The 14,856-nt window shown below is 42.1% G+C and overlaps 1 protein-coding gene across 1 annotated transcript in view; it reads right to left on the bottom strand.

Annotated features, from left to right (window-relative positions):
• LOC115776371 (DNA repair protein XRCC4-like) overlaps window positions 1-14,371 on the bottom strand; it is a 31,995-nt gene extending 17,624 nt beyond the window's left edge. The window contains exons 1-3 of the mRNA XM_030724018.1: window positions 14,287-14,371; window positions 9,039-9,182; window positions 6,518-6,708 (exon numbers count right to left, since the gene is read on the bottom strand). Coding sequence (XP_030579878.1) covers window positions 6,518-6,708; window positions 9,039-9,180 — 333 coding nt within the window. The 5' untranslated portion in view covers window positions 9,181-9,182; window positions 14,287-14,371. The remainder of the gene's footprint in view (window positions 1-6,517; window positions 6,709-9,038; window positions 9,183-14,286) is intronic.
• Window positions 14,372-14,856: the final 485 nt, after the last annotated feature.

Genomic DNA, 14,856 nt, shown 5'->3' with positions numbered 1-14,856 from the left:
ACTGCAGCACAGAATCATTTCCCGTTTGCTGTTCCGGACGCACCCAAGATTTCCATCTTGTCACAACTGTGATGACAACATCTACGTGTATTCACACACGTAACCTTTAAACAAGGATTACGCAGTCCATTGCCAAATATGATCATCCCTCTTCTTCACACAGGAAACACCAGCAGTGCAAATATATTAAAAGTCACACATTTTTTTTTGCTTTCTAAACCACAAAAAAGAAAAGAAAAAAAACCCCAGAAAACGCAAAGCACCCACAAAGGTACACAAAAAACCCACATATAAACCTCAAAGATACAAAATAACCACAAAGGGACACTAAACACCCAGTAAGAGACAAAGAATATACTGAATAAACACAGCAAATGGTATTTGGAGTAATCCTGAAGAAAAGCAACTCAAAATACAAAATCACATTTGCTGAGATTTAACCTGTTGAAACATTTTACAAACATTAAAAAGTTTATTTTAAAGTTTCAAAGAGATTTTCAACCTTTAAAAGCTGAGGTTTTTCTAGGGGTGGCTCTAGCTCATGAGGTAGAGCAGGCCGCTTATTAATCAGGCATTGAAGTGCTTGTATGCATGGGTGTAAATGGTGAATGCGTAAAGTATGTATTGTATTAACTGCTTTAAATGCTCGAGTAGAAAAGCACTATATAAGAACCAGTCCGTTTACCATCTATCTCATATTTAACCAGATTATCCCTCGAGGACCCAGTAACACTGACATGTACAGGGGTTGGACAATGAAACTGAAACACCTGGTTTTAGACCACAGTAATTTATTAGTATGGTGTAGAGCCTCCTTTTGCGGCCAATACAGCGTCAATTTGTCTTGGGAATGACATATACAAGTCCTGCACAGTGGTCAGAGGGATTTTAAGCCATTCTTCTTGCAGGATAGTGGGCAGGTCATGACGTGATGCTGGTGGAGGAAAACGTTTCCTGACTCGCTCCTCCAAAACACCCCAAAGTGGCTCAATAACATTTAGATCTGGTGACTGTGCAGGCCATGGGAGATGTTCAACTTCACTTTCATGTTCATCAAACCAATCTTTCACCAGTCTTGCTGTGTATATTGGTGCATTGTCATCATTGATACACGGCACCGCCTTCAGGATACAATGTTTGAACCATTGGATGCACATGGTCCTCCAGAATGGTTCGGTAGTCCTTGGCAGTGACGCGCCCATCTAGCACAAGTATTGGGCCAAGGGAATGCCATGATATGGCAGCCCAAACCATCACTGATCCACCCCTATGCTTCACTCTGGGCATGCAACAGTCTGGGTGGTACGCTTCTTTGGGGCTTCTCCACACTGTAACTCTCTCGGATGTGGGGAAAACAGTAAAGGTGGACTCATCAGAGAACAATACATGTTTCACATTGTTCACAGTCCAAGATTTGCCTCACTGCACCATTGAAACCGACGTTTGGCATTGGCACGAGTGACCAAAGGTTTGGCTATAGCAGCCCGGTCGTGTATATTGACCCTGTGGAGCTCCCGACGGACAGTTTTGGTGGAAACAGGAGAGTTGAGGTGCACATTTAATTCTGCCGTGATTTGGGCAGCCGTGGTTTTATGTTTTTTGGATACAATCCGGGTTAGCACCCGAACATTCCTTTCAGACAGCTTCCTCTTGCGTCCACAGTTAATCCTGTTGGATGTGGTTCGTCCTTCTTGGTGGCATGCTGACATTACCCTGGATACCATGGCTCTTGATACATCACAGAGACTTGCTATCTTGGTCACAGATGCGCCAGCAAGACGTGCACCAACAATCTGTCCTCTTTTGAACTCTGGTATGTCACCCATAATGTTGTGTGCATTGCAATATTTTGAGCAAAACTGTGCTCTTACCCTGCTAATTGAACCTTCACACTCTGCTCTTACTGGTGCAATGTGCAATTAATGAAGATTGGCCACCAGGCTGGTCCAATTTAGCCATGAAACCTCCCACACTAAAATGACAGCTGTTTCAGTTTCATTGTCCAACCCCTGTAAGTGGCCTGAAGGGAGATTCAGTTTGAAGTTTGACTCTTTTTAGTCACAACTGTCTAGATACACATCCACAGAGCTTTGTTAGCATTGGCTGGCTCACTTATGTGAACAGCACTAAACCCCAAATACTGCTGAACAGTTTAGCAGTAATACACTGTTTACTACTTGCAGCAGTTCAGTGTTCAGGCACTACATGTTACATGTAGTGCACTACAATCCCTGACCTTAATACAGCATTTTAATATTAGTCTAGCAGAGATCTGCTTTTTTTTATGGAAGTTTTGAAAACTCTGTTGTCAGAATAATGATTTAAACACTACATGTAGTACAGAACAAGTTTGATAATAATTTTTTTGTGTAAATTCATGAGACTGAAAAGAAATATTGACATTTAACTGAATTTTACCTCTGCTTTTTTCAGTCTTCTTATCCTCAGTACTAAATGCTAAGGCTGTGGGCTCACTTCAGTATAATATCATTTGCTGTTCCTGTTAGAATGCAAAGTGTTGTTTTGTAGCTCAGTGATTCCCAAAATGTGGGCCGGCTCCCTCTGGTAGGCCGCAAAGGTACTGCAGGCGGGCCACAGTAACAACAGAAAAGTATGCACAGTTTTTAAAAAAAAAAAATCCCCTTTGGGTTGTTGCAAATATCCTTTTTGTGCACTTGAGGAGGCCAGCAGCATCCGACTATGCCTGCATCTTTGGGAGAAGTTTTTGAGAGAACCCGACACAGGTAATAGGAGGTGGTTATTTTGTGGTATTACTCATTACTCTGACCTAAATTTACTGCTCTTGTATTGTAACAGGGCAAGTGGGTCACATAGTGGCATCAGCACTTTACATATCACTATGTAGTATTAGCAATTTATAGCCAACAGCCTGTGTTGTCGGTTTTTTTTAAATAAAATTTTCAAGGAAATACATTACTTTCTCTTGTATTTTTATTAGAGTGAAGATTTATGATTGGGTGGGCCCCGGAGGATTTTCTGTTTTTTAGTGTGCCGCAGCACTCCTGACTTTGGGAGTTTAATCTGTGTAGCTCAATTAATTACAAATCTTTAGAGACTGACTTATTTCACAGTGGAATTTGCTAACTTAGTGTAGCTATTATTTTAGCTCACAGCCAAGTCACTAGCAGCATGGCTTCTTCTCTTGTCCCTCCCAAACGTTTCTGCTGTGTGTCAAATGTTTAGTTACGCCTTGACCTAAATTGGCAGTAACGGTAACTCTCCCAGCAGATCACACGCAGCGGTACACTCGACAAACTCGACAAACTCTGGTTACTGGCGACTCTGTTTTGAGAAACATGAAGCAAGAGACACCAACAACCATAGTTGATTGTATTCCAGGGACCAGAAATCTGAAACTGCTGGCTAAGGCTAAAATAATAATCTGCAGTTTTCTCTGGACCCTTCCCCAATCGGGCCAGGAGTGTAATGTTCTCCTTGAATTATTGGCTGTCTGAGTGATGTCCAGAAAACAATGCGGGCTTCATAGATAATTGGAAAATTTCTAGGGAAAACCTGGTCTTGTTAGGAGAGATGGCATCCATCTCACTTTGGATGGAGCAGCTCTAATTTTTAGAAACCCCCGAAATGTGACTATCCAGGGTTGAGACCAGGAAGCAGAGTTGCAGTCTTACACGCCTCTCTGCAGCTTCTCTCCTCCTGCCATCCCCCCAAAACCCCATCCCCATAGAGTCGGTGCCTGCTCCCAGACCACCAAAAAACAACAAAAAATTATTTAAGCAAACAATATAGCATCCTCAACTGCACCAAAGAGTAAAACAGTTAAACATAGATTATTAAACATTAGGGCTCTGGAGTCCCCATTACTAAATGATTTAATGTTTATTCTGCCTTACAGAAACCTGGTTAGAGCAGGATGAATATCCATCCATCCATCCATTTTCTTCCGCTTATCCGGGGCCGGGTCGCGGGGGCAGAAGCCTAAGCAGAGAAGCCCAAGCTTCCCTCTCCCCAGCCACCTCCTCCAGCGCATCCGGAGGGACCCCAAGGCGTTCCCAGGCCAGCCGAGATACATAATCTCTCCAGCGTGTCCTGGGTCTACCACGGGGCCTCTTCCCGGTGGGACATGCCCGGAACACCTCACCCAGGAGGCGGCCAGGAGGCATCCTAATCAGATGCCCGAGCCACCTCAACTGGCTCCTTTCGATGTGGAGGAGCAGCGGCTCTACTCTGAGCCCCTCCCGGATGGCCGCACTCCTCACCTTATCTCTAAGGGAGAGGCCAGCCACCCTTCGAAGGAAACTCATTTCTGCCGCTTGTATTCGCGATCTTATTCTTTCGGTCACTACCCAAAGCTCGTGACCATAGGTGAGGGTAGGAACGTAGATCGACCGGTAAATCGATGAATATGTTAGTTTAAATGAATCAACACCCCCGAGTAATACTAACTATCAGAATGCTTGAAACACAGGCCGAGGAGGAGGATTAGCTGCAATCTTCCAATCCAGCTTATTAATTAACCAAAGACCCAGACAGAGTTTTAATTCAGTTGAAAGCCTGACTCTTAGCCTTGTACAACCTGACTGAAAAACTCAAAAACTAGCTTTATTTGTTGTTATCTCTCACCCCCTCAGAGTTTCTGATTTAGTGCTCAGTTCAGATCCATGTAGATGCTGAAAATGACAGCCTCAACACTGCATTTAATCTATTATTTGACTCTAATGGCTTCTCTCAAAATGAGCCCATCCACCACTTTGATCACAATCTGGATCTTGTTCTGACACATGGCATAGAAACTGAACTTTTATCAGCATGCCCTGAAAGCTCTCTTTTGTCTGATCATTTCTTAATAACATTTACATTTACAATAATGGGTTACACCGCTGTGAGGAAAAAATTAATTACAGTAGAAGTCTTTCTGAAAATGCTGTAACTAAGTTTAAGAATGTAATTCCTCCACTGTTATCATCAATGCTGTGTGCCACCACAGTGCAGAGCAGCTACCTAAAATCTACTCCCACAGAGATCAATTACTCTCATTAATAGTGTTACATCTTCACTGCGTATGATTCTGGATATTCAAATCAGAAGTGCTTGACTCCATCTCTATTAACTGGCTATGTACCAAAGACCTTTAAGGTGTTAGTAATTAAACCATTACTTAAAAAGCCATCATGTAATCCAGCAGAAGAGTTTCAGTCAGGATTTAGAATTCATCACAGTACAGAAACAGCATTAGTGAAGTGATCTTCTTATGGCCTCTGACAGTGAACTCATATATCTGCTTGTCCTGCTAGACCTGATACTTCTGACCATAATATTTTATTACATAGATTAGAGCATGCCATAGATATTAAAGGTACTGTGCTGCAGTGGTTTGAATATAACTATCCACTCATAACTATACACTCCAATTTGTTCATGCAAATGGGGAGTCTGCTTCACATACTGAGGTCAATTATGGAGTTCCACAGGGTCCTGTGGTTGGACTGATTCTATTTACATTATATACTACTCAAAAAAATTAAAGGACCACTTTTAATCAATAATTAATATTTTAGCATCAAGTCAATTAAACTTCTGGGATATTGATATGGACAGTTGAGTAGCAGAGAGGGTTGGTAATCAATTTCAGCGGATTTGTTGTCAATTAAAATAACAATAGGTGCACGAGAGGGGCAACAATGAGACAACCCCCACAACAGGAATGGTTTTACAGGTGGAGGTGCCTTTTTTTTTTCACTAGTTTTGTATTTGGCTAGGGTCAGTGTCACTGCTGGTAGCATGTGGTGATATCTGGACCCTACAGAGGCTGCACAGGTAGTCCAACTCCTCCAGGATGGCACATCAGTACGTGCCATTGTCAGAAGGTTTGCTGCATCTCTCAGCACAGTCTCAGAGCATGGAGGAGATTCCAGGAGACAGGCAGTTACTCTAGGAGAGCTGCACAGGGTGTTCTTGCATTTGTGCAACATCTCTAAAATTTAAAACTGCAAAAAAATCTAGTTCATGTATTTATTACTTCTAGGCTGGACTATTGTAATTCATTATTATCAGGTTGCCCTAAAAGCTCCCTGAAAAGCCTTCAGCTGATCCAAAATGCTGCAGTGAGAGTGCTGGTTCTGCCAGAGTTTTTCCTTCCCACTGTCACCAAGTGTTTGCTCATAGGGGGTCGTTTTGATTCTTGGGGTTTTATTTATATTACTGCATGGTCTTTACCTTACAGTATAAAGCACCTTGAGGTGACTGTTGTTGTAATTTAATAAACTTGAAGTGAATTGAATTAAATTACAGAAGCGCCAAAGTTCTTTCTAGGAAAACTCAGGGTGAAACTATGAAGTTTCTGGGAAATTAGCTAAATCATACAGTACAAGACCAGTTACCTGTTACCTGATAATGTTTTTCAACTTTTGAATAAATGTGTAAATCATATGTGACCACAGTGAGATATACTGCGTTCATCTAACAACTCCAACTGTTATTTGTTTGTAATAGCAAGATTTTACAGAGCATTAATAGTTAGATATGTAACACTCACAGAGATATCCTTCTGCATCTTCTCATACGTCAGTGTCAAGGTGGAGCTGTGATCGGGTGGATTTGGCATCAAAGTGAAGCTGTAGGTGTCTGAGTTTTCTGTCCCTATAAGCGCCTGCTCGACATCCTGGATGTACCGTTCCATCGGCATCTCCAGCTCCTCTGCCTCGTTGCACACCACTGCATCACTCACTGCAAAGAGACAGAAACAGCAGTGGAGTCACAATAAAAATTTAAGTAAAGGATGATCCCAATTCTTCCAGCAGCTAATTCAACATGTTACCAGATGAGATGGACTTTTTTTCTCACAGAAAAAGAAGTGTACAGTGGGCATATATTCAATTAAGCAACAACAGAATCTGTTACAGTATGACAAGAGAACACTCTTCATGAAACAAGATCACAAAAAAGCAGGAACATCAAATATTAAAAAATTAAGCCAATGCCAAAAACCACAGTTCCTGCAGTGGCCCCTTGAACCTTAGAGGCCCAGCAATCAAAAGCATGTTTACAGCCAGGAAGAAACTTTTTTTTTGGTATTTATGAATAGTTTTTCACTTCAAAACAACATCAAGGGAGGGATTTTTTTTTTAACTCACCCGTTTGGATTTTGTTCTAAATTCAATTCAGTTCAATTCAGTTTTTAATCAATCAATTTTATTGATATAGCACAAAATCACAACAAACAGTCGCTTCAAGGCACCTAAAGTTAGGGATGTTTGGCAGATGTGCTGATACATGGAGTTATAGGCTGTCTGCCAGCCCACACCTCCACTAATGCAATCACCAAACTGGACAGCTCCACTGTTTGTACCTTTCAAAGCATCCAGACTCTTCTCTTAAATTACTTTAGAAGTTTTTCACTAAATCTCTGCTTTATTTTGTTCCACTTTACTAATTTCACCCTTAATGTCATTGTTTGTTCACCACTGTTTTGTTTTTATTTTATTTGTTATATTTTTTAGAACAATTTGCCAGCAAATAGCCAGCAAGTCCTGGTATTCTCTGGGAACGCTAATTGATTTAACACTGAAAGATTGGCAGCATTTGTTCTGCTGCACAAAGAAGCACACGCTGGTCCTGCAGCTCAGTTGATGCCCTTCTACAGTCCTGTCCTGCCCTCCTTGTGTATATCTACCACACTCTGTGCTTGTTGACACAATAAACCTTCTGGCAACTGCACCTGTGGGCGTGCCATCCTGGTTGAGCTGGGCTACCTGTGCAACCTGAATAGACTGCTTGTTCCGTCTCACATTACCATTATTGACAAGAGCAGCAGCAAAAAGCAAAACTAGAAAAATAAAATCAGTCAGGCTGGAACAGGAGAGAACACTGGTCTCTGGACACCTTTGGAGGGTGGGCAGGTGTTTTATTGTGTTCACAATGAACACGAACTGTTCCTGTTGTCAACCACACCTGGAATGAAACATAACTTTGCTGTCCACAAGTATCCAAACATCCTTAGGTCTCTGGAGCACCAGGGTAACTTGCCATGTTGGGGTACCCTTGGTTTTCTTCTGTTGTGTTTGTATGGCTCATTCAAAGCCATTTGGAACAGAGTACTTTTACTTTCTATAACAAACTGTTAGAAGTTTTCCACTGAGGTCTATTTGTTAATAAGCCTGGCTACAGTGCTGAAAACAAACCTGGGGTTGTTCTTATTTTCTTCAATTAATGAGTAGTAAGATGTCCTAGCTTTACGGAGGGCTTTTTTTATAGAACAACAAACTCTTTTTCCAGGCTAAATGAGCATCTTCTAAATTAGTGAGACACCATTCCCTCTCCAGCTTACGGGTTATCTGCTTTAAGCTGCATGTTTGTGAATTATACCACGGAGTCAGGCACTTCTGATTTGAGGCTTTGTTTTTCAGAGGAGCCACATAATAAATTAAATGCAGTGTTGAGACTGTCATTTTCAGCATCCACATGGATGTTATGATCACCCACTATAATTATTTTATCTGAATCGGGCACCAAATCAGATAAAAAGCCTGAAAAATCAGATAGAAACGGAGTAAGGGCCAGGTGGATGATAGCTAACAACCAATAAACCCAATTTTTGAATTTTCCAATTTGTGTAGTTGAACAAACTTCTTAAATTTATGAATTAGAGCGATTCTTATACACAAACTCCATTTTCAAAGGCTCAAAAGTAATTGGATGGCTGACTATCAAATATTTCCTGTTCCCTTGTTATTTCATCTCAGATTAAGCAGATAACAGATCTAGAGTCGACTGCAGAAGAAAACTGAGGTCCAGTCACACAGGCCCGGAGCCCACTGGACGATTCCCTGGTAACCACTGGTCGCTAGGGAAGGATTTATATTCAGGACCGGTTGGCAAGTGGTTGCTGGAGGTTGCCGGCAGTTGCTAGGTAAATTTGGTCCTCTAACACTGTCCATGGGTTCTAGACTCCAAACAGTCATTTATCTCAAAGGACGTTTAAGTTAAGTTTGAGACTCTAAAAACTGGTGACTGTGTATACAAACTGTGAGGTCACGCTGAGTGATGTTTTTTTTTACCTTCCCCTCTCCATGCATCCTGTCCATCACTAAGCAGCAACTGGAATCCTGAACTCAAGCCCCGCCCTTCCCAGTCCACCCGCAGGAAGTAGGAGGAGTCATGCTCTGAGGAGAGATGGATTTCACGCACTGACGTGTGCATCCCTGCAGACACACAGACCACAAACTGGTTTTAGAATGCTTTAATAGGTATTGAGTACTGTATTTGGTTCACATCATTTCATCCATCAATCTGAGTTTGAGTTGTTCACTCAGAACAACTTTATACTGATTTACAGTTGGCAGAAAAAATATTTTCCTGCCCCACCTCAACAAAACAATGAGAAGCTTTGGTGTAACTTCATTTAGATAAGAAGCTCATTCACATTGAATTCAGTAACTTTTGTTGTTCTGAAAAAGAACAAATGAAAAAGAATCTGCACTTTGCCAGAAATGTAATAAAAAAGTTGTCTGTATAAAAAAGAACAAATGCAGCAACTTGTGAAAAGAGATGAAAAAAAAAATCATTTAGTGAGAGTTTAATAATTTTCACTCTTAGTGGCTGCAGTGAGCCTGTTTTCACTGCACAGCTTTTCAAAACAGGGTTGCAGGATTGACACTGCCACCCTCAAGTCACGTTCAGCCTGGATCTGTACTTTGTTTTCAGTGAGGCAACAGCAGAAAATCCATCTCACAGAGACCGGGAAAGGGAAGCAGAACGCCTCTCTGTCCTATGAGTGGACGCTCCCTCTCCACACCAAGCCAGAACTCAGTGTTTGTGCTGCAAGCCTCAGCCTGAGGGTGGTGTCAGAGGTCATCTCAAACCAGTCTTCTTCAGCAGAAGTAAAATCAGCAGGTGCAGCTGCATTAAATGGATCTAAGATAACAGTCAAGAAGCTTAAAGAGCTCATCAGCTGTCACTCTACTTGGGACAAACTTGCCAAACAGGAAATCCTCACACCGGGACTCTGACATGACAAAGCAAACCTGAGCAATAAACAGACAGTCTTCATTGCTGTCTGTACGCTCATCCACCTGTAAGGGGAAAAGTTTGTTCTTTAGTGTGTCAGTGACTTGATCTTCAGTGTCACTTGAAATATCACATATGCTCCTTTCACTGGACAGAGGGACGGCCTTAATTTCTGCAGTGCTCATCTCATCGAGAGCGCTCTCATACTGTCAGAGTTTTCAAACTTAAAATACGCACTGATCTTCTACCACATTCACCGTGAACCCAAGAGCAAGATAAGCTTCATCAAATTTCCCTTTAGCTGATCCTTTGGCTTATTAGTGGTAATTGCCTCGTTTGTCTCAAAAGCAACACCTGTTTTTGTTTTCGTACCTGTCAAATATCTCTTCAATTTGACGACTCTCTGCTGCCGTGACAGCAGCCAATGAGCAGCCTGCTAACCTGACCGAGGTGGATGTCTTTGTTCCGCGCGAAAATGATTCCAACGTTAACCCCACCAGTGAGGGGCACCACACACTCTGAGAATCACTGCTCTAAAGGGACAAGTGGAAAAAAAACCTACCAAAAATAAAAAACAAACAGCTCCAAGGATTCAGGGTTTTTTTTTTTGTCATCTTTTGACTGAAGTATTTCTGTTTCCTCTCATCCAGCAGCCGCAGGTGTGTGCTCTTCTTTCAATGAAAAAGAAAAATGCCAATGTTTCCAGCCACTGCATTTAAGTAAGTGTCAAAGTGGTCAACGGGTACAAAGTGATTTTATTTTATTTTATCACTTAAAGAAATACACTGAGTTTTCTCCTCTAAGTGCTCAGAGATGGAGTGAGGATGTCTTATTTGGTCAAAGCAACTCTTCATCGTCCTCTTCAGTGAATGATTAAGATTAAGATTAAGATAGTGTTTATTTGTCACATGCACAGTTATACACAGTACAATGCACAGTGAAATGTATTTTGTACCTGCAACCATATATATACACACATATAAATAAGAAGAATAAAAAAAAAAAAAAAAAAAAAAGTAATTCACACTATACACTATACTCTATATACTATACACTATACACACTTTTATAAATTATAATATTTACATTGTGCAATAATGGTCCAGTTAGGGCTCAGAGTTGAGCAGACGGATGGCTTGTGGGTAAAAACTCTTCTTCAACCTTTCAGTCTTAGTCCTCAGGCAGCGGTAACGCCGGCCTGATGGGAGCAGGGAGAAGAGAGAGTGTCCGGGGTGGCTGGGCTGTTTTAGGATCTTCGTGGCCCTCAGCCTGCACTGCTTGGTGTAAATGTCCTGCAGGTTGGGGAGGGTGGTTCTGATGGTCCGTTCAGCTGAACGAACCACCCTTTTTAGGGCCATGAAGTCCTGCTTGGTGCAGTTTCCCATCCAGGTGGTGATGCTCCCACGCATGATGCTCTCGATGGTGCAGGTGTAAAAGTTCCTGAGCACCTTGAGTGGGAGCTTGAAGTCTCTCAGCCGCCTGAGGAGGTAGAGACGCTGTCTGGCCTTCTTCACAGTGATGTTTATGTGATGAGTCCAGGACAGGTCCTGTGAGATGGTCACTCCCAGGTATTTGAAAGTGTCCACTCTTTCCACCTCAGCACCACTGATGACAAGTGGATGGTAGTCCCTCTGCTGCTTCCTGCTGAAGTCCACGATCAGTTCCTTTGTTTTGCTGATGTTGAGCAGGAGGTGGTTCTCCTGGCACCAGTTCTCCAGGCGGGAGACCTCTCTCCTGTAGGCTGTCTCCTCATTGTGAGAGATTAGTCCCACAACAGCAGTGTCGTCAGCAAACTTGATGATGAACTAAGAAATCAAGAAGTTCTGACTCTCTGTGAATCACCACCTTATCGTGGTGGAGGGGTTTGTGTGTCCCAGGGATCCCAGGCTATGTTGTTGTGGGGGCTTTTGCCCCCACCCAGGAACCAGGCCAGGTGAGGGTGTTCGAAGAAAAGCACCTGGTGGTCGGGCCTTTCAACACAAAGAGGAGACGTGGGCCCACCCTCCTGTAGGCCTACCACCCCCAGGAGGCGTCACAGGGGTTGGGTGCAGTGGGCAGCAGCCAAGGGTGGAGGCCGGACCAAACCCCGGTTATCAAAGCTCGCGACTATTAAGTATTTTTCAGAAAATAAAATAAAATAAATTGTTTTCTGGCTTTGTAAATTTGTTATTTTCTGTATGTCCCATAGTTCGTTCCATATTGATATAAACCTACTAAAATTAAAACTGTAGCTCTTTAAAAGCGACAGACTGGGAGCGTGGGTTGGCAGACCTGAAGACTGGATGGGTTTCAGATCTGGTGGAGGTCTGTTTTAACTCCCAGAGCATCCACCACAGCCAGCTGTTCCCATGCCAGCCCAATGTTTACCTCTCCTCTGTGCCTGGGACCATCGAGCAGGACAGAATAATACGCCTCCTTAATGTAGACTTATTTCTTTATTTATCTGGGAAACAGCATCTGCAGCTATTTTTAAAGAAAACAAAGTCGTACCGAGGAGCCAAACAGAAAGTGGATTTCTCCTCAAGGAGAAACAAACAAAGCCTGCCAGTCAGTTTAGAGAACTGCTGATTTAGGAAGCACTAAATCATTAAGCAACTTTCAAAACTGACTTTAGTTTATTAAGATTCCCGTTAGCTGCAGCAGGGCAGCAGCTGTTCTTCCTGGGTCACAAATCTTTACGCGCTGGCAGTGAACTATAACTATAACAACAAGCACATAAAAATATAATAACATAAGAAAAAACAAAAACAACCAAACAGCCCCTTACAACAGAAATTATGCTCCACATCAGGGTACGCATCGATAACATAACATTTGTGAAACATAAACTAAACATAATTACAACAGCACACAAACAATAACCCAAGTTCATATTAAATTTTCTGTGATCAGAAATAGTGGTAAATATATACTGTTTTAAAAATCCTCCTGTAATCTGTCTGGTAAAATAATCATGTCTGTCTACACTGAAATATACATTTGTATACAAAATAAGTGGAGTAATACTTCTCATAAATACAAGTAAAGAGTAATCTGTGTTTTACATTAACCAAATAAGACATTTATGTATCATTTCAGTGTTTACTGCAAACCCACAGCAAAGCACTTTTTGTGCTGCTCTATTTTGTACCATTTGCAGTTTTTGGATCTGATAGTGTGACAGCATCCACCGCAGAGCCTGGCCTCATGAACCTCACTAACAGAAACCTGTAAAAGCAGATTTGTTTTCTAATAGAATGGTTGGAAGCAAATATGATGCTATTTGTCTTAAACACATTAAAAATCAGTGACCGATTTAGAATCACCAATCAAGGGAACAGCTTTGGTCTGCGGGAAGAAGCAGAGTACCTGCAGAGAGCTCACACAGAGAGGCCAGGCCTCAAACCATGAACCCTCTGGCTGTGAGGTAACACTGCTAACCACCATGCCCCCTCTATGAAACAGTAACAGAATCAAATCAACATACTGAACTCAGTTATAGTCCCCTTGGTTCCACACTTGGTTAGAGTCAAGCTAAATTAGTCTCTAATCAATTTCGAGGTGTTGAAAGGAGTTTAATGTTTAATGCAGCTGTCAGACTGTCAGTCACCGTTACTGTAGCGTCACTGTTGAAATTTAACTTATCTGTATACAGCTTTAGATACACAACACACTGATCAATGATAAACCATTCGTCGTATTATAAGAGGTCACACTGATGGAAAAGCGTCTGTCACGGTTGGATCTTGGAGATGATGTGAATATTTGAGCGAAGATGAGGCTGAAATGAGCCCGTCCCTGCGGCCACAGGGCGACAGGTGGGGTAAAGCGGCAAATTATAAACCAGTACAAAACAATTTAATGAAGGATTACTGAAAAACTGAAGCTGAAACTGTAGCAAACGCTTTCATTTAATAATAATAAAAAGGGGCTTTGGGGCAGATCCGCTCGGCTGAGTCTGACCTGCTTTCTCCACAGTTCAGTTTCGGTCTCCCGGCGGGTTCCAGCTCAGTAATTAGGTTTCAAAATAGGATGTGAAATTAGGATTCAGCATCATCCAATAAAACTTTAAGTTTGGTAAATTATGACAGCAGACATTATAAAAATAAATAAATAAATAAAAACTGAGCTCTGTGCTTTCCAAAGACTGACGGCTGTCTGACAACTTTCCAAACCGAGGGCTCCACCTGTGCTGTCCGCCAACCTGCGGAGCTCCGGCTCAGCTCACTGAGACACGAGCTGTTTGTAAACACAGAGGCTCCCACGGCACGTGACGGCACTTTCACATCCACGAGAGCTGCACGTTTGTTCGTGTCCTACCTGCTGCTGCACTTCACGCGCCCGCCGATCGGTTCTGTTTTGGTCTCAGGCTGCACCGGGGACGCTGGTTGTGCGTCATCATCAGGCGACACAACCAAACAGCTGACAGAAAAAAAAAAAAAAAGGTTTGTTTACAGTAAATACGTTAGCGCATAAAGTTCATGTATAGCCAAACAAGTTCTGTTTTATGTTTTCTTTAACATCCTCATCCTGTCCGTTAAGCGTGTTTTCCGTGACTGATGGAAAACTACGGAAATATCAAAGTATGAGACTCAAAATAACTGGCGTACCATCACTACGTCATCGGCCGGCGACGTTCTCCGCACTCACCTGTTCGCACTGCGCTAAAAGAAAAAGCAGTGATCGCACATTTGAACACCAATTTAAGGCATCTTAATTTTACGTTTTAACTTAAAACTGTATTAGTTTCATTGTGGGGTTTTTTTGTTTGTTTGTTTGTTTTTTTTGATCAAGAAGTTTATTAATGCAAAGCCAGATTCCATTATGGATTTATTAGGAAGAGTTAATTGGCTGCCACGTAATTATTTGGGGGGCTGTTGGTGTGGTTTA

The sequence above is a fragment of the Archocentrus centrarchus genome, unplaced genomic scaffold (assembly GCF_007364275.1).
Source record: "Archocentrus centrarchus isolate MPI-CPG fArcCen1 unplaced genomic scaffold, fArcCen1 scaffold_30_ctg1, whole genome shotgun sequence".
NCBI lineage: Eukaryota > Metazoa > Chordata > Actinopteri > Cichliformes > Cichlidae > Archocentrus > Archocentrus centrarchus.
The sequence above is the reverse complement of the archived record's forward strand: the minus strand, read 5'-3'. Positions and strand labels throughout refer to the sequence as shown.